This window comes from Botryllus schlosseri, chromosome 15, assembly GCF_051294905.1.
Source record: "Botryllus schlosseri isolate E-star chromosome 15, Bs_hap1, whole genome shotgun sequence".
Classification (NCBI taxonomy): domain Eukaryota; kingdom Metazoa; phylum Chordata; class Ascidiacea; order Stolidobranchia; family Styelidae; genus Botryllus; species Botryllus schlosseri.
The window spans coordinates 6,661,359-6,680,433 of record NC_137250.1 but is presented as its reverse complement, the minus strand read 5'-3'; the positions used below and the strand labels follow the sequence as shown (position 1 = coordinate 6,680,433).

The window sequence follows — 19,075 nt, the reverse complement described above, 5'->3', positions numbered from 1 at the left end:
TAAATTAAGAGTTTGTCAAAATATAAAAAAAATGGGTCGGCAATGAGCTGAGAGATTGTCATCGGGTGTAAGCAATGTTCCCTCTAATTTTTGACGAGTCTGCGCAGTGCGCACACTCACCAACTTACTGCGCAGACCCTTGGACAACAGTGTGTAACGACTGAAAAAAAGGTCATCACTTTGTATTTTTTGTGCGCAACTTAGATTTTCTGCGCGCAGAGACCGTGTCAGCACTGCGCATTTGCGCACGTGCGCAGCTTAGAGGGAACGTTGGGTGTAAGCTACTTTAAAAACTTATCACATACTCCTAGAGATGTGCCTGCTGAATGTGGGATAACATAAATTACGACAAATATATCCATCAGAGGACATAGGAAAGAGAAAATGCATCTTTTTAAGAACAGTAATATATTTGAAATCGGCAATAAATCACGGTAACATGCTTAATGTTTGGTGTCGATTGCTGACACTGCCAGTGGCATTCCCCTTATCACCATATGTTATTTATAAGTCCCAATTGGTGAAGGCATGAGGGAAAATTGTGATAAGGGAGCGGATAATTTACAAAAATAAGGTACTTATTTATGACCATGAAGATTTTGGATTAGGTAATTCTAATCTTTGCTCCATGACCCCTGAAAAACACAGAACTTGCCTCCCCTACACCCTAGCATTTCCAAGATACAAAGCGGAATTGTTGAAAATTGTACAAAGTTACCCCGGTTTACGGTAGTCTTTTAGGAAAAACTAGGTCATTAATCACAATTTGGATTCTGAAAAGTAAAAAGCAGTGTTGTGAAAAGTTTGCATCTATTTTATTAATTAATCAAATTGTCGTAAAAAGCGTGTGAAATAGCCAGTGCATCACGATAACTGCATAGGGCTGTTCAAAAACAACTTCTTTTTTCCATATTTTACTGGATACTTGTTTAATTGTTAGGTTGCCCCAAAAAAACGCCACGATCACTACTTATGGCTCAATTCCAACATTTAAGATTCATTCACTATAAATGAATATAAAAAAATTTCAATTTCAATCCCATGAAATAAATAGGTTGTCTGAAAAAATGAGGCACGCCTATAGATGCATCGCTATATAATAAAAAAAGTTTTGCATTTGAAAAAAAGTATATACGGATGCAAATTCTACCCACCACATCTACTATGATTTGAATACTAAATTTACAACATCAATAACTTTGCTTCTACGAATTGAAATTGAGCCAAATTTTCTGCGCATCGTTTTTTCAGACAACCTAACAATTTCCTGCAGTAGCCAGTAGAATTTCAAAAAATTTGATATTTATTTTTATGAAATGACTCTAAAACCTTTTAAATACGATGATTGTCTGGTTGAATGCAGTCAGAACCACCAAAACAGTGGCGTTTACGACGATATACATTGGCATATTCTATGCTCCGTTTGATTCGTAATCTGGCGTTAGCCCTGCACATCCGTTGTGAAGAATACAAGATATTTAATTGGAAACGCGGACATTGGAATTTGGTTTATCTTTATTAAACTGCGAGTCCGGTTTCTCTCATGTGTGGGGATCTATTGGGTCGAAAGTGACACAGCAGCGCGACCATAGATATTTCAATTCTATATTTGTGCAACAATAATATATTTTCCATGTAAACTGCATATGACGGTTGTGCATTGGCCTTTTCGCTTCTGGGAATAACTACTTTTGGTCCATATCTGTATAAGTCTGAGCTTAGTGTGCACTTTTTGCTTCACTGAAATTAGATGTCGATTTCGCAGACTTGTCGGTAGTGGTAACTAGAGTGAAACCACAGCGCCGTAGTTGGGAAGTTATAATGGGGCTTATGAACATGGAAGTATCTCCTGTAAAATATCACATCATTTGTTGCAAATGTGCTGGGAAATATAAGAATTTTTCAATCTACTCAGAATTGCTTCGCGGGCCGGATGAAATGATCTGGCGGGCCGGACGGGGGCCGTATGTTTGACACCCCTGCTGTAAAGGTTGGAACTGACCCTAAATTGGTGTGCAGCGTTTCTTTAGGCTACCCAACAACTTTATCAAGTAGCCAGTAGGCCTAAACGTTGAAGGGGTGAATTTTGAGCAGCCCTCTGCAACACTGCATATATATTTGAACATTCTATTTACCAGAAATGTCTTTACTTATTTTGTGTTGATCAAGAAGATACATGCTGCCATTTTTAAAGCAGTCTCCTCAGGGCAGCAGGGCTATGTTACCACAAAATTGCGATGCCCCGTTTCTGATCTAACGTCTGTTTTAGGAAATACTAAGACAGTCCTGCATGTTGCTAAAATTTAGCGGATTAGGTCAAAACTCACCTTGGAAAAATTTTATTTTGAAATTTCAAAATTTTATTTTATTTTTCGAAGCTGTGCGGTTCCATAACTCGGAGCATGGTAGATCCGGGTCAAAAAAACTATTAGCCAAACACAGGCCTGGATGATAGCTTTCTAAAAAAACTTTAGAGTAAAACATTTACAAAATTTTGATTCACGGTGAAGCGATATAATAAATTTTACAATAGACAGAAACACTAAAGAATATTTTCACAGTAAAAGAAAATACACTTGAATAGTATATTCATATTGAAATGCACCAGAATATTTTCGGCCGACACTCCGGGTTAATCGTCAGCAACTGGTAGAGAATTCAAAGAACATTGTATATCAACAATTGTATCAAAAAATATGACGTCACCAGCACGAAATTTCGAATAATAGGGGCGGAGAGAGCGCTCAAGCTGAATGTAGTATTTTTAGATGGTACTCAAACTCCTTCTCTAGGCATAGGCTTGGTTGGCGTATTTAGATAAAAGTCGACTCCACAGCACCCCAAAAAATAATAACTAAAATTGAAATTTTGGAAGTTTTACTCATTTTTCTGAAAAATTAAGGGCATGATCTAATCTAACAGAGGTATCATGTTATTATTACCAATTGAAACAAATAAATTGTAAATTTTGGTACTTTTCCAAATTTTCAATGTGCTAGTCCCCTTCAAGTATTTTCCGATCACATGAAATAGTTTTGACATATCTTCGAAATTTCTACTTCTACTTGAGTGGTAGCACTGACTACTTTGACCACATCTAACAATTCAAATAATTATAATACTCATACTCACAATTTTTCGCAGCATCGGTTTAGTCAGCACAAGATTTTGAGGAAGAATACCCTCCTTGATGTCTTGCAGATAGGACGATATGGTCTCTATTAGTCCAATGCAGTTTTGATACAAAGCATAGTCATTTCGTCCCAGGAAACCAATTTCATTCTGACAAAAAAAAATTCCACGTGTGAATAAGAGCTGCTGCTCAAAGGTCCTAGTCATACAGATCACAATATTCGATGTAAACAACTCAAAACATTATAATCCAACATTGAATTTTGAATTTATCAAAAACAAATTCAAATTTCACTGTCAACATCATGAAATTTTTAAGCTGGCTAAAATAACGATTTCTTCAACCAGGTAGAAGCCAAGTTATTGTAGTTGAAAATTTTTGATACGCGAAAATAGCCTGGACGGTAGCTCGGTGGGTAATCATAGAATTATCAATGACAAACAAAATAACTGTGCTACTACGGGTTGGAATTGGGTCATATTTGTTTTGGATCATTTCATTGGTTGACAGTAAAACTAAGAAAAATAAATTTTTAAATTTTTTATAATAAATTCAAAATTTTCAAACTCCTGTGCGTTCACATATCAACCTTTTCGAATCACGCCAAATTTGATTTGGTGTGCAGCGTTTTTTTTCAGGCAATCCAACAATTTAATCAGTGAATCTCCGGAAAAAAGGGTAATTTTGAACAACCCTACTCTCTACTGTTGGGTCTTACCTAGAGGTGTTGGCCTACGTAGGCTACCTTTTATTTGCATATTATTTTAGTTTTGAATACATCGGTTTTTTCATTGCATCGCGATGTTGCGGTATTTTGAACCGATGAATATGGTAATAACCTATGACTCATACTAAACACTTTGCACACGAGACACGAGTCGGCGGTTCTCTTCTGTTGCCATGTAAAAATTGAAAATGCCAGTCCTCACCTTTGCAAATCCCTGATACGAGCTTGCAGGCTCGTCAGCTTGGTGAGCGACAATTTTCAGCAGAGCAGTATTAACCGGATATTTTATTTTTCGCTCCTGGGGGTCACAAGGCAAGCAGTTCGGATCATACCGACAACCCGCTTTATACACCGTTGAAATGCATCGTTGGCAGACGGTGTGCGAGCAAGGGAGAGATATTGGGTGCAGCACCGCTTCCAGAGAGAATTCCTGAATGATTAAGACCCATTTATACTCTTCTGCATCTTTCCGAATTCAGCTGAACACGGTAACTTACCTTTTCGCAAGACGAACATTGCAAAAAATCAGTCCATTGTGGTGGATGAGATGGCATCGGAGACTAAAAGGTCGACGTCTTGAACGAGGTCGACTCGAATTTATAACAGATCGGGACCTAACATGGGTAATAGAACGCCGTTGTTCTGGCCGATTCTTCGATATGAGTTCCTAACTCGAGGAAGTTGACCATAATATTTTCAAGTGGAAATGACCCGATTAAAACGTTCAAATTTGTAAAGCACATAAAACGGATATATCACCAAATGAACAGTATCAGTATCAGTTTATTAATATTTTCATCATTTAAAACACCAAAACTGCGATACAGTACAAAAATAGGAAGGTGTTGAAAAGACTTGGAGTAGTCTTTGAAAACAGACATCCACCTGGGCCTAGGCAATGTAATGAAAAGGCATGCATACTGAATGAAATATAAATCACAGACTATAAAAGGCAAGTGACAGAATGAGGTGGCACGTGGCGGAGGGCGAGGTCGATATGTTAGGTCGTCGTCCGGTAATCTTGAAGGCTGACTAGAACATATCCCCTTTTTCTATGTATCATATTTTGACACTAATACGAGACGTACCGACATTAGGGGCGACTACCTGCGTCCTCTTTAGGAGGATTTGTCCTCCTTTTTGTCGGGAAATCGGAAATGCCCCAAGGCCGTCAAAATACCACCTTTTTGGCAATTAGTCCTCCTTTTGTAAAAAGTGTCATCTTTTCTAGCTCTCAAAATATGGTAACATTAACCAACACTAGAAATCCAATAGTACCCTCTTTCATTAGGATAGGCTGCACCCTATTTCACCGGCAAATATAGCTTGATTGGTGGATAATCCGTGGATTATCAACCAGAAACTCCAATAACTCCGCTTCTACTAGTTGGAATTGAGTCAAATTTGTTTTGCATGGTATCTGAAGACAGCTCAACAATTTCATGGGGTTGACAGAAAAATTTGAATTTTTTTTTCAATTTTCCCGTATAAATTAAAATTTTTAATTGGATCTGCGAAGCCTTATACTTGTTAGAATTGAACCAAATTTGGCGTGCAGCGTTTTTTAGGGTAATCTGACAATTTGATGACCCAGCAAACACCCGATGTCCAGTTGACTTCCTGCGGAAAAGACGCAGGACGCCCAGTGTTACTTCCCTGGAGTGGATTTGTCGACTACTAGAAGCGTCCTAAACACTTCCTGAGTTGGTCTACTATGGACGTGAAGCGACTCCATATGGACTCATTGGATCTGCTGTGAACGTGACGTGACTCCCTATGGATGCGTCAGACCTACTGTGGACGCGACGTGACTCCCTATGGATATGTCATTTACCACCTGTTCTATTCCTCAGGATTACCATATCAGGACTCCCCTCCTAACCTGGTGCAATTACATGGAATTCAACATCATATAAACTAACGAACTGTTTATATTGGGTTACTGTAAAACGACAATTGCAAAATACAAGTACAACATTAACTAATGAACTATTACTGGTAAACAAAGTTCAGGCTTACGTGAAAAATCGATCAGGAAATCACTACGAATAAATGTGTCAGTGGGATTTTGCATATAACAGCAAGTTCTAAGTCAATTTTATATTACCATTACAAACATTTCAATTGAAGTGCATCATGAAATTAGAAATAAACGTGTCACATGACTTTAAAAAGTACAACTGCTAATACAACTAAAACAGGGAAAAGCATGGAGCAATCATAAGTAAAATTTACATTGCATATTATAAAACGATGCATCATTTGGACCGCATCATGTTAAGAGCGCGAGTGCGTATTCGCAATAAACTTGGTTGCAACAACAGTTTTCTTCTTGGTCTTTGTTTTGCCTGAAACATATACAACAATGTCAGCAAATCATTTGTAGAGCCACTCTGCTGACATAGCACATGAAATTTGCGTCAGAGCTGCTTCAATTTCTATTCCCTCATGCATTAATTGTGATCCGCTACTTCTACTTGTGCTGAGTGATAATTTATGACGATACTACAATGTCTACTCGAGTACGGGAGCTTCTGACGTTGTGATACAGAGTATGAAACCCGTCAATCAAATTATATTGTGGAAACACCTCAAGTACATACTTCAGTACTTTCCAGAACTTCTACTTTACCTAAAATAGTTTTGATAAGCCGTGTATATCGCTGCTTGAGTGCTTGAACCCGAGTAGAAATACATTGCGTTACTCTTACTTGTACTAGACTACTGACGCTACAAATATTTCTAATTGAGTGCTGAACATGATTGCTTTCCTTATCTCTGTTTAAAAGCATACAACTACGACATTCCTCAAGTCTCCATATTTTGACCATGTCGACACTTGGAAGTAGTTTGATGTCTTGTAAATCGCTATTTATACTATTTAGTACGGTACTAACGATGAATACTTTGACCACCTTTATTTGGAACTTATCACCTACTACAACTAGGGCTTGCCACGAATCTGAATAGAGCAACGATAAGTCGAAACAGATGATCTTTTAGGGTACATAAATTGTATTCAACAAGAATTAGAATTCCGTTTCAATGTACCACTGCGAGGCCTAAAAACATAGATTCGTCATATCGCAGAACACGGCACATTAGGGTGGAGTGAAAAATGAAAATTTTTGAATTTCAAAAAAGGGTCTTGATATGTGGTGCCAAATAGTAAACAAATAAATTCTATCATAATTTTGGGTTCGTACACCCTCTAGTCGTCGTGCAATTTCACCAAACGAGCCAAAAACAGCTAATTTCGCCATATCTTGATCATCATTTACACTAGAAAGTCAGTTTTGGGCTTAAAAGATGCAGAAGCAACATGTTTCTATCGCACCTCCATAGAACTTACTCTTAAAAATGAACAGAAAAAAAGTTATAAGCAAATTTCTGATTTTATAGGTAAAATTAAGCACTGAAGCGGTGGGTAGGATGTCAAAAGCGTGTAGTGATTGATCTTATGACTGAGAAACATACCCTATCAATTAGAACTACTTTTCAAAACTTGCTCTAACAAATGAAACCCCCTCCAAGCATAAATAGGGCTCGGGCGTCGAATAGAGACTGCTAAAAATGTATTTAAAACAGCGTCTGTTGGTAGTGCGGCATCACGATATCGGTAAGTTTATAACAACGGCCCTCATATGCTGTCGTAGGGTTTGTATCATATTTGTCACAAAGCTCCTGAATGAAAGCACAAAAATTGAAAATACACATTCAAAACACAAACATCAATTCTATACTGGAAACAGAAAATTTTTGTAGCAGTATCATATGAGTATCAGTGTGCACAAACAATAAAGTCATGTTTAGTATTGAAAGATTTCATCTGCTTTCAAGACTTCAGTTTTTGTCTGATGAGGCTATCTCTACGTTTAAATCCTGAAACATTGAGCAGATGCTTATGTTACCACTGTCACATGTCTTTCCACTGCCTGGTTGTGGCTAACTGAGCCTTAATGGTGATGAGCATAGGTTTCCCAGCTCGTGATCAGACAAGGTCTTGATTGCGATGCAGGCAGCTGTTCAATATTTTTGAAGTTTAAGTTGACAATTTGGTGGAAAGATTAAGCCTTGATGTTGATAACTGGAATTTGGAAGAATCTGATGCTGGTGTCAATGTTGCTGCTTTAGTGTTTGGTTAAATATATATATCCTCTTTCAAAGTCGTCAATTGGAACCAGATCTGCAATATTTAGAGGCTGGGACCGTCGTTCATTCAATATGGTTCACTCTCGCATCTCAAATTTCAAAGTAGGCCTACTATGTGGGACAGAGTCGTCCATCGAGAAATCTGAACTGTCTTGCTCAATTCTGCATGAAGGTCTATTTTCCGTCATGGTTTGAAATAAAAATGCACAATAACATTGTAGATGGTGCTAAAAATTTCCACAATATAGTTTCCCGTGTCACAAAGTTGACTGATACCCGCATTCACTCCCTTGCACTATCTTTGCTACGAAGAAATGCTCATTTTGAACATCCAGAAAATATTTTGCTGGGAATGCTTTGGTGACGAGGAGGGAAACGTCCGAAGATTTACAGTTAACAAGATTACAGCTATGCGCAGAACAACCACATCCACATTCCACACCATACCAAATTCCAATTATGAATTTGAAGGAAGATATATAAATGACACCAAACCTAAAAACAGCGACATTGAGCATCAGTTTCTTCCAAATTCCAGTTATCAACATCAAGGCTTAATCTTTCCACCAAATTTTCAATTTAAACCACAAAGATATTGAACAGCCGCCTGCAATCAAGACCTTGTCAGATGTCGAGGTGGAAAACCTATAAGATCATCACTATTAAGGCTCAGTCATCCTTGACACAACCAGGCAGTGGAAAGACATTAAAACGTGGTTACTGAAGCATCTACCCATGTTTCAGGATTTAAACGTAGACTGGGATAGCCTTATCAGACAAAAACTGAAGTCTTGAAAGCAGATGAAATCTTTCAATACTAAACATGATCTTAATGTTTGTGCATACTGATACTCATATGATACTGCTACAAAAATTTTCTGTTACCAGTATAGAAATGATGTTTGTGTTTTGAATGTGTATTTTCAATTTTTGTGCTTTCATTCAGGAGCATTGTGACAAATATGATACAAACCCTACGACAGCATTTTGGTAAGAAATCTCATGAGGGCCGTTGTTGTAAACTTAAAGATATCGTGATGCTGCACTACCAATGGACGCTGTTTTAAATACAGTTTTAGCAGTCTCTATACGATGCCCGAGCCCTATTTATGCTTGGAGGGGGTTTCATTTGTTAGAGCAAGTTTTGAAAAGTAGTTCTAATTGATAGGGTATGTTGCTCAGTCATAAGATCAATCACTACACGCTTTTGACATCCTACCCACTGCTTCAGTGCTTAATTTTACCTATAAAATCAGAAATTTGCTTGTAACTTATTTTCTGTTCATTTTTAAGAGTACGTTCTATGGAAGTGAGATAGAAACATGTTGCTTCTGCATCTTTTAAGCCCAAAACTGACTTTCTTGTGTAAGTGATGATCAAGATATGGCGAAATTGGCTGTTTTTGGCTTGTTCGGTGAAATTGCACGACCACTAGAGGGTGTACGAACCCAAAATTATGATAGAATTTATTTGTTTACTATTTGGCACCACATATCAAGACCCTTTTTTGAAATTCAAAAATTTTCATTTTTCACTCCACCCTAACGGCACATGTAGGACGTAGCTACGCACGATCGTGTGAATGACAAATGTATTGTCTCAAAGTACAATAAAATAGGAATTATCTTAAATCTAAAAAACATTCTTCGATATGATGTAGAGCCGGTATTCATTTTCTTCGAATTCGCATACGAGATAGATATTTCAACTTTTCCTTGTTCATAATGTTGTCACATCATATAGAGCAGAGGCTTCAAATACAAATGTGGTCGCAGATCAATTTCCGGATTTTTGACGACGCAGCAAGATAGGGATATTCAATGTATAATTTCCATGTAGGCCTTATTTGACGGGAGCTTGCAGACAGGCATTCCACAAACATCTCGAGAATATAATTTACTATTGTATTATTCACGTTTGACACGAAAAAAATCACAGTTTTGAATATTTCAATAAAATTATTTTTGTGCTGGGCATAATTTGTTAAAATAATGAGTTATAGAGATGATGCAATAGGATGCATCATGACATCATCAAACTCTGGGTTATACTATTTCAGTTGGTGGACCTTTGACGTGTCACAGTTGTATTTTAAAATCTACTGAAATTTGATCTGGTATCAGAGCATTTGAGCGGTGTAGCCTAATCCGGGTTTTGATATAGTCGTGATAAGTAGGCTGTTGCTACTGTCATTACCAAAGTCAAATTAATTCAGAATTAGATGTTGGCTTCGATTATTATTGGAACATATCAACAACTTTAGCCATAGTAATAGCATTGTTTCTTAGCCTTAGCGATCGCACACTTCATGCTACTCATAAGATTTCTAGCAGCCCAAAATTTATTTTCAACACAATTTCTGATGGTACCTATATTAAAATCAGATAGTCAATTCACATAAAATTGCGCATAGCACGAGAACCACAGCATATAGGTCTAATTCCACGATGCATATCGTACCACAAAAGGGTCTACGGGCCCTGTTCAAGAACCCCTGGGATAGAATAGAGCACAAAATCTTCTTTTAGAACTTTTTACTTCATTTTGAAGTGAATTTTACAAGCCTGGTAAATGGCTAATTGTACAGTAGAAATTCAAGGCGTTGCAACTATTTAAACTCCGGTGCAAACAATATGTACTTTGACCACCAACTATGATTAAACGCTAAGAATGCCTACGCAACACCTCGACCAAATCTACTTTTTCAAACTTATTATTTGTATACTTTCCAGAAGTGCATTATCTACCCATTTCGAGTAGATCTAACGCAACTTTAAAGTTGTTACCTCTAAGTGTGTATAAATCCATAACATTACATCTACTTCAGTTCAAAAGATGATTACTTTCACAGCCTCTGGTTTCCATGAAGTGTATTCAATGTTTTATACCTTTTGACTTTTTCCTGAGGATGACGCAGCACCGATTTTACAGCAACGCTTGTTCCATGTGGCAGTAGTTCTTCCGAACGTTTTTGGTTCCAGTCATCAAGACATACTTTGTACAGTGTTCTTGACGTTGTTGAACACTATCAATTGAAGACATTGCCGATCTAAATAATCAAAGATATTATAATGTTTGTAGGGAAGCCATTTGTCAAGAAGCCAAGCCAGGAATCTAGAATATCCTGTAAAAAAAAAGACAATGAAGTTCAAGCTGGACCATTCGCACATTCTACTCACTACAATGACTAATCAGTAGGGCTGAGCACATTGGTATGGTTACTCAAATCTCGAACGAGTATCAATTCTTATGATTCGAGCCAAGTATGTGACTATTTTCAAGACAGCCTACTGAAATTACACGCTCTGTGCCACTATAACAATGCAGTTTATAATAAAATTATAGTTCCACCCAGCACGTTTTAGCAGCCCGATTGCGAACCACCGTCAATTGTATATTTCCGCATCATCGATGGCACTTTTTTCAGGGTAATAAATTGCTAATTAATGAAATATCATAAATCATCATATATAGTTCGTAACTTCAACTTACATAATTTAACATCTTGATCCATGAACAATGCACCACTGCGGCGCCTTCCTCTGAAGTTTAGAACTACATAACATTGCCTGTTCAATATCTAGTCTCCTGGTAGAAATGAAGTAACTTTGTATACACAAACACAGATATGTCCCATCCATATATAGTAAGAATCCATTGATAATAAGGTTGTGTTTTCTTATCGACGGCAAGATGACCATGAGCAATCAGCCTTCCTTAGGGCCCATCCATAGCCTACTTTTTTGATACTGCTGCAATGTAGGCAATGTTTCCGTGTATATATACTAATATCGAAAGTTATAATCAAGCAATAAAAGTATGCACGGAGGCCGTGCCAACATTGCGGTAACATTGCCAACAACCCGTCTGCACCAGGCCATGAACATGTTAAGTTTATAGAGTTTATAATTGGTTTAGTGTTTGAGTATCCTTTGATTAGAGCGAGGTTAAAGATGGGCTAACAAACTATTATAATGTTGTTCCTAAAATACCCTAAATATAAACCAATATTGCCAAAAATTCTTACATGTTCACTGAAAGCCTCAATTATTTTATTAACGCTATTATAGATGGTTATGGTTATATACTGTTGTGGACACAAAAATACGGAAATGGATGTTAATGTGATGCTGCAATCTTCATGCATCCACAAATTCAGCAATCTCACATTCCATAAAGGAACATTCCACATTTCTGTAAGCCTATATAACATTTCAAAATTCAGTATATACCGATATGTTATAAAATACCGGTACATTACTTTATGCGGCATCTGGTTTGCTGATTGGGTCCTGCAGTCCTAGGAAATCCTTGTAAACTTTTCCCAGGATGCACATGAAATGGCAAGTTATTGCTTGTGAGACATTATGGAACAGAGCACAATAAATCAGACTTCTATGATCAATACATTATCATATAGTATCAAATGTAGCCTACTACAAGAATTATCGGCTTGCATGAGTTACCGATTAGCAGCGGGTCGATCAATTCCGTCTGTAGGTGATATTACAGCCGTGTCACTATAATCATATAATCGAATTCATTATATCGCATCAGCAGTTCATGATGATCGAGACTATTGCTGTTTATTAAATATAGCACTCAAATACCAAGCTCCCTGCCCTTCCGGTACTCATGATAGAAACATCTCACAGTCCACGCTGTTAACGTTTCCAATTATGAACTAAACCATTACTGTGATAATTCGTCCCTCCGCCATTGCTACATACGGTGATCAAATTGAATTACACGCGCGGCGCATGCGCGATGCTCGCCAAATAGAAGAAGGCAGACTTCTGGTTTTATGGTTGGATGAATCTGAAGCAACAGGCGTGTTCGACTCCATTATCGAAATAGCCGAGAGGATTGCTTACTGCGTTGTTCCGTGATTGGAACAGTCATCACAATCCCATCATGACGATTATCAAGTTCTGATATCGGAATGTTTCACATGCATTACGAGTATTTGCCCCTGATGTGGGCATTTTCGACCCAGTAATGTCACAATAAAATAAGCCACTGTGTCTCTGTATCGCACATTATATCGAGCCTCTTTAGCACTGTGCGACCGCAATGATCGACAGCCGGGCTTGTGAAGTTCCACGCGATGAGAAAGTCACACCATATCAACATTCACGGCTTCACTCCACTAGATTTCACTTGTATCATGACTGTATTCAACACAACTTATTCAGCATTGACTGCAGAATAATGCACATTTGAGTTCATAGAAACGATTTCCCAGTAAGGACATCCAAATCAACTCCTGTGTTGGTGGCATCCAGGCATCACACTATTATGACATCCACTGGAATGGTCATTGGTGACTGGCATAGGAGCACTCTTAAAGTTACTTCCTCTGGGGGTCTCTTGGAGTTACATAATTGGACGTCAATTTGTGACCTACTGAGCAAGTCCTCAGTCACTAAAAGTGGGACGTGGGACGACTGGGCACAATTGTGGACGTACCCGTAAGTCCGTGGGAGATCGGGTGTTTGCTGGGGACTGAATGGCTGGAATCCAGAAAAAAACTTATTTTTGAACAGCCGTAGTGGTCAGTAACGATAAGTACTTCTACTTTCTCGCAGGTGCTTCTCCTCTACTTGCAGCACTTAGTCAAGTAAATATTATTTTCCGCCACACTTTGTCTTATTTTATGACTTATTGTTGCTTTCTTTTCGCTAGTCACAGTTTTCAAGTACAAGTAGGCTACTATACTTCTAATAAGAGAGAGAGAGAGAGAGAGAGAGAGAGAGAGAGGGAGAGAGAGAGAGGAAGAGAGAGAGAGGGGAGAGAGAGAGAGAGACGATCTTTCGAACCTTCCGAACCGCTGTATGAATTATATTTACCAATATCTTCGCAGCGGTTGGGAGGTTCATGTGGGCTACAGCCGCCTACAGTCGTTCATATAACAGCTTCCTCACAGTATAAAGAGCTTAGCATAGCGTTTGGAATTATACCATCTACCATATTTTCATTTAACTTCCTAATCGCGCCAATCGTTATTGTAGTGTCCAATGCAACTTCTCTGAATGGTTTATCGTCTTTACCTACGGACCTTCTAATGAGAGGGAGGGCGCAACACCGTCGCATGTGTCAGTTTCGGGGTTTGACGATCATTGAGAGCATATTTATGACTGCTTTTCTAAAACTACGTACTTACTTGGGTGGTTTTAAATGCCAGCAAATTCTACTTCTGCTTGAAGTAGTTTTGGGCTGCTTCGCAAATCACTATATTTTTACTTGAGTACAATTCTGCGTCGCTACTTCTACTTCTACTTGAGCAGCCTTCTTGACTACTTGACTCTCGTTTACCCTGCCGATTCTTTCATGCTAATCCAGTTAATTGATAGGGTTTAGTGAGCACCCCGCTCTGAGTTTCATTGCCATCCCAGCAAACACGAGATATATTCTGGACATGTTCGGATATCTTTTTGTTGTCGTAATTATATCCAAATTATGTTTGTGCATATCTTGTACTGAAACATATCTTGAATACATATTTTTCTTGTCCTTCAACTTTCGTCAAAATGCCAAAAACATATTTGTGAGGAATCAATTTCGATTATTGTTTCATCTTATGGTATAATTTATCTACTATCAATTATATAGATGTTTTACTCTTATGGGGTGATTTGTCACCATCATTGCCACTATCGAATCATAGCAATTTGCATCGTTGTAAATTGTTTTGATCGAATGTTTTGCCTTTTGTCACACGCCGCTTTCACGTAATTTTGCAAATATTTTTATTCTGGCCTAACTTCAATATCCTATATATTTTTCCGCATTGCGCTGCGCCCAATCCGATAATTTCGGTGCTCAGCGGTTGGCTGCTGGAACATGCCCATGCCCATGCGAATATATTCCATGAGATGAAAGGAATAATACTTATGACGATCAAACTCACGAGTTCAAGTAGTGCATAGTTGCGTATCGAATGTATTTCGCAAATGCGTTTGAAATTGTCGTTTTATCAGCATCACCAGGTGATGACCTACATCACGTAAGCTCACACCGTGACATAGAAAAAAACTTGGTATAGTGTGAACCGGAGTTGGATCAATTACAATAATTCAGTTCAATTTCAATTACAATTACTGAATGCTAAAAATATCAAATTACAATTACAATTACTGGTAAACATGTAATTAATACAATTGCAATTACAATTACTGGTAAACACGTAATTGATTCGGTAGAGAGGTGTTCTTTGACAACCGTAGCGACGTAGTTAGCAACAATCTCAAGCTATTTGTTTCATTCATGATACGCAGAATACCCTTCAATTAAAAAAAAACTCGAACATATTCGAACTATTCCTAATCATGAGTACTGAAAACTACAAACGCAGAAAAATGTTTCAAGCGACTGTTAACAACCAAAAGTTTGAGCGACTAACAACGAATGGGCTACAGGACAGTCAATGAAATGCAATCAAACGATTAGACTACTCAGAGCTGAGTGAGGATAATGAAATGTAATTAATAAGGCGTTAGCGATAAGGATGATACCGATACGATGTGTAGAATTAAAATAAATGCAAAAGGAAAGAACCTCATGATAACTACGAACTACAACATTTTGTTTCGCATTTACATTTTCACTTGCTTGGAAACTGTTCGATTGCAATTGCTGAACATTCGGTTGCGAAAATTTCTGGCCCCAGTAAATTTGGCCAAGATTGGAGGTAAGATTGGGATAACATCTTAACAAACGCGTGATCAAGTTTGATGAAGCCTTGGTTGGAAACTTGAATTATTTTTTTTTAGCAATTGCTGCAGCAAGCCTCGGTACTGGTCAGAGATTTAAAAATAAAACTATGACCGTGGTGTAGGAAATGGTTCAGCAAAGGTTTCAGAAGAATTTATTTGCTGTTCATCCATTTTTGAAATATTAGGATTTAGTTTAGCCCACTGGTTCTCTAACTTTTTTAGACACGCCCCCCCTTTATGACAGTGAAATATTTCGTGCCCCACTTATCGTCATATCATACAATGAAACCAGAACGTTAGCAATCCTTACAGATAGTTTGATGGTATGGAAGGAAGGTTATGACTATACACAGAGCAATAACTATGAAATGGAGGTGAATCGCGCCAAGCACGGAAAAAATTTCAGTTTACCGGAGCCTCGCGCCCCTCTTCAGATGCTTGCAGGCCGCCCAAGGGGGGCACGCCCCCCAGTTTGAGAACCCCTGGTTTAGCCCATATTGTAATTCAAAAAATTTTCTGTTGCTACTTAAGTATGGGGACCAGTTTAGCATGGCTGAACTATCTAGTTATAACGCGGCACGCATAGAACACCGATCTAAAGGCTAATTATTACAGGTGGTGACAGTGTACTAACACCTTAAGGCCTTGCGGCCCCTCGTCGTCATCCTGGTCCGTACCGGATTTTCACTGGTGTGACGAATAAATGATTGATTGATTGATTATTTTATGTTGTGATTGTCAGGTTTCCATAACAATGTAATTGAAATAGTAATTGAGCAAAATTTTAATCAAATTACAATTACAATTACACAAAATAGAAATGCTTCAATTACAATTACAATTACAATTACATGAAAAAATGTAATGAATTACATTCAGCTCAATTACAAATTACAATTGATCCAACTCTGCTGTGAACCTCAGCAAGGTTCAGGTTCGTGTGAACGCGAACATTTTTGAAAGGTTCTGTGTGAACGCGAACGTGAACCTCATGACGTCACGTGATGTCATATTGCTAATTCCAGCTCTACATTTCAGTGATGTGATACCCTATAACAATGTCAACGTAGACAAACGTCGCCAAATGTATCAACTGGGGCAATCAAATCATATAAAAATCCCATAAAATCAATATCTTCCGTCGCTTTGCCAACTAATTTCGACGAGGACTTGCAAGGGAATATAACCTTACAACTAGAGGTGGTCAAAGTAGTCAAGAAAGCTACTCAAGTAGAAGTAGAAGTAGCGACGAAAAAATCTACTCAAGTACGAGTAGAAGTACTTCTTCCTTAAGCAACCTAAAATTACTAGAAGTAGAAGTAGAATTGACTGACTTTAAAAGTACTCAAGTAAGTAAGAAGTTGTGAAAACGATCCTACTTCGTTCACATGGATTGTAAAAAGGTGCAAATTGAACTATGCGAAAGGTGACGAGCTTGATTCATAATGATGCATAACAACACGTATCCAATTTTCGATATATTTTCCGGAAATTAAAGGCATTACTACGCTTGCTTTTATACTTCAACATGTATGTTATCCAGACAAAAGAACTGATATTAATCATAACTCAAAGTATATGATACTGGGAATTAAATGTAAAATGTAAATACTACTTCTAAAAGTGGAACATGTATTTCATGTCTTTAGTCAGGGTTGTAATGACTCGAGTCATGACTCGACTCGAGTCACGATTTTTTGGTGACTCGACTTGACTCGAGTCATTTTCTTAAAAATGAAAAATGACTCGACTCGAATCGATTCAATTTGTGTATTGACTCGACTTGTACTCGAGTCATTGCGCATGACTCGGAGTCCCAGTCTCGGACCAAGTCATATGACTCGAGACAGGGTCTACCAAGACAGGCATTTCATTGTAATTTCGAAGAATAGTAAAGCTATCACACTAAAACTATTTTGTCTATCAGTACTAATACTTGAAAATGCTACCAGAAACTGTTATAAGTGAGGAAAATTAGCATATTATAAATGCGAATCATTCGATATCACCAAACAGAGTAATAAAAAGTGGGTTTAACAAGACTTTCACTAGAAACAGAGCAGTCAACACAATGACTTGGTCTTGGACTCGAGTCAAAACACTGACTCGGACTCGACACTCTACTCCGTGACTTGGACTCGGACTTGACTCGGTACTGAATTGAAAATGACTCGACTTGACTCGAGTCAAAACTATAAAAGTGAGATTGACTTGTGACTCGGAACCTTGTGACTTGGTTACGACCCTGCCTTTAGTCCAGAAAGTTTCAAAGGTAATATGCTAAAACAGCTCTAAAACTAAAAAAAAGTCAGAGTCCACTTTTCCAGATTAGGACACGCCATGGACATGCTAGATTACGATATGACAAGTAAATGCTAGATTGCGAAACATCAGTTTTAAACGTCATGATGAGCCATATACACTGTGATGAATTATTTCATATGGGCGAAGGACGACAATGTGGTGTAAACGGAACCACGCCTAAATTATATTCAGCGATACTTTCGTGAAATCATACTGGTCACTCCGTATTCACTGCGTGCGGAGCGCGGCGAAAATTCTTCGCTTTACTCAACTTTTATGAAAATTAAATGTTGATACTCCGTGAAAACAGCCCCGAAATTTCTCAGGCTATCTTCCTGATTGGAAGATTGAACTACTTCTACTTGACAAACTGAAAATAGCGAAAAGTAAGTAAGTAGATCACCAAATATTACGAAGTAGAAGTAGAAGTAGTGAAAATCAGATCTACTTGAGTAAGTACCAGAAGTAGAGGAAAACTACTCTAGTACTTCGAAAAAGTAGAAGTACTTCGTTACTGACCACCTCTGCTTACAACTTAACGGTCTAGGCCAGACAATGCAGTCGGTGTCTGAGTATTGCTACGTTGATATTGCGCAGAGCGTAAAACGGGTTTATATACTTGCTACCGATATAACCCATTAACAAGTTATACAGCAGTAGTCCAGGGATACCTAGACTACCTACTAGACTACCTAGTCTAGATATCCCTGCAGTAGTCAACACCCCAATCGCAAGGATTTTTTTTATGATAATAAACACCTGAAATCCAGATTGACCCCGTACGCTAGCTAGATTTTTTTACATCGGACAACGATATCAATTTCATTGATTGGCTGAATAAGCATTATTCGCTGAGTACCTACCTACATGTAGCGTGTATTTCGCTCTTGATCTTGTGTGATTGTGGGTCAAGCTCACTTCAGAGAGTCACTAAATATTCACAAACGGAAAGCTGGATATTTCGAGCAAACTTTTGTATCAAAGCAAGTAGAATTTTTGAGATTTTCAAGGTGCATGGTCGTTTAGTGTTGATTTTTTTCATGC

The 19,075-nt window shown here is 38.0% G+C and overlaps 1 protein-coding gene and 1 long non-coding RNA gene across 3 annotated transcripts in view; both read right to left on the bottom strand.

The window, feature by feature from the left end:
* LOC145457583 (uncharacterized) overlaps window positions 1-4,574 on the bottom strand; it is a 32,705-nt gene extending 28,131 nt beyond the window's left edge. For both annotated transcript variants that reach the window (XM_080335805.1, XM_080335806.1), the window contains exons 1-3: window positions 4,358-4,574; window positions 4,063-4,290; window positions 3,133-3,282 (exon numbers count right to left, since the gene is read on the bottom strand). In XM_080335805.1, coding sequence (XP_080191931.1) covers window positions 3,133-3,282; window positions 4,063-4,290; window positions 4,358-4,414 — 435 coding nt within the window. In that variant the 5' untranslated portion in view covers window positions 4,415-4,574. The remainder of the gene's footprint in view (window positions 1-3,132; window positions 3,283-4,062; window positions 4,291-4,357) is intronic.
* A 1,199-nt stretch (window positions 4,575-5,773) lies between these two features.
* Window positions 5,774-12,119, bottom strand: LOC145457584 (uncharacterized). The gene is made up of 3 exons (XR_013920931.1): window positions 11,505-12,119; window positions 10,901-11,061; window positions 5,774-6,208 (listed from the first exon to the last, which is right to left on the bottom strand). It is a non-coding gene; the product is annotated as an uncharacterized LOC145457584 (long non-coding RNA).
* Between the last annotated feature and the right edge of the window lie 6,956 nt (window positions 12,120-19,075).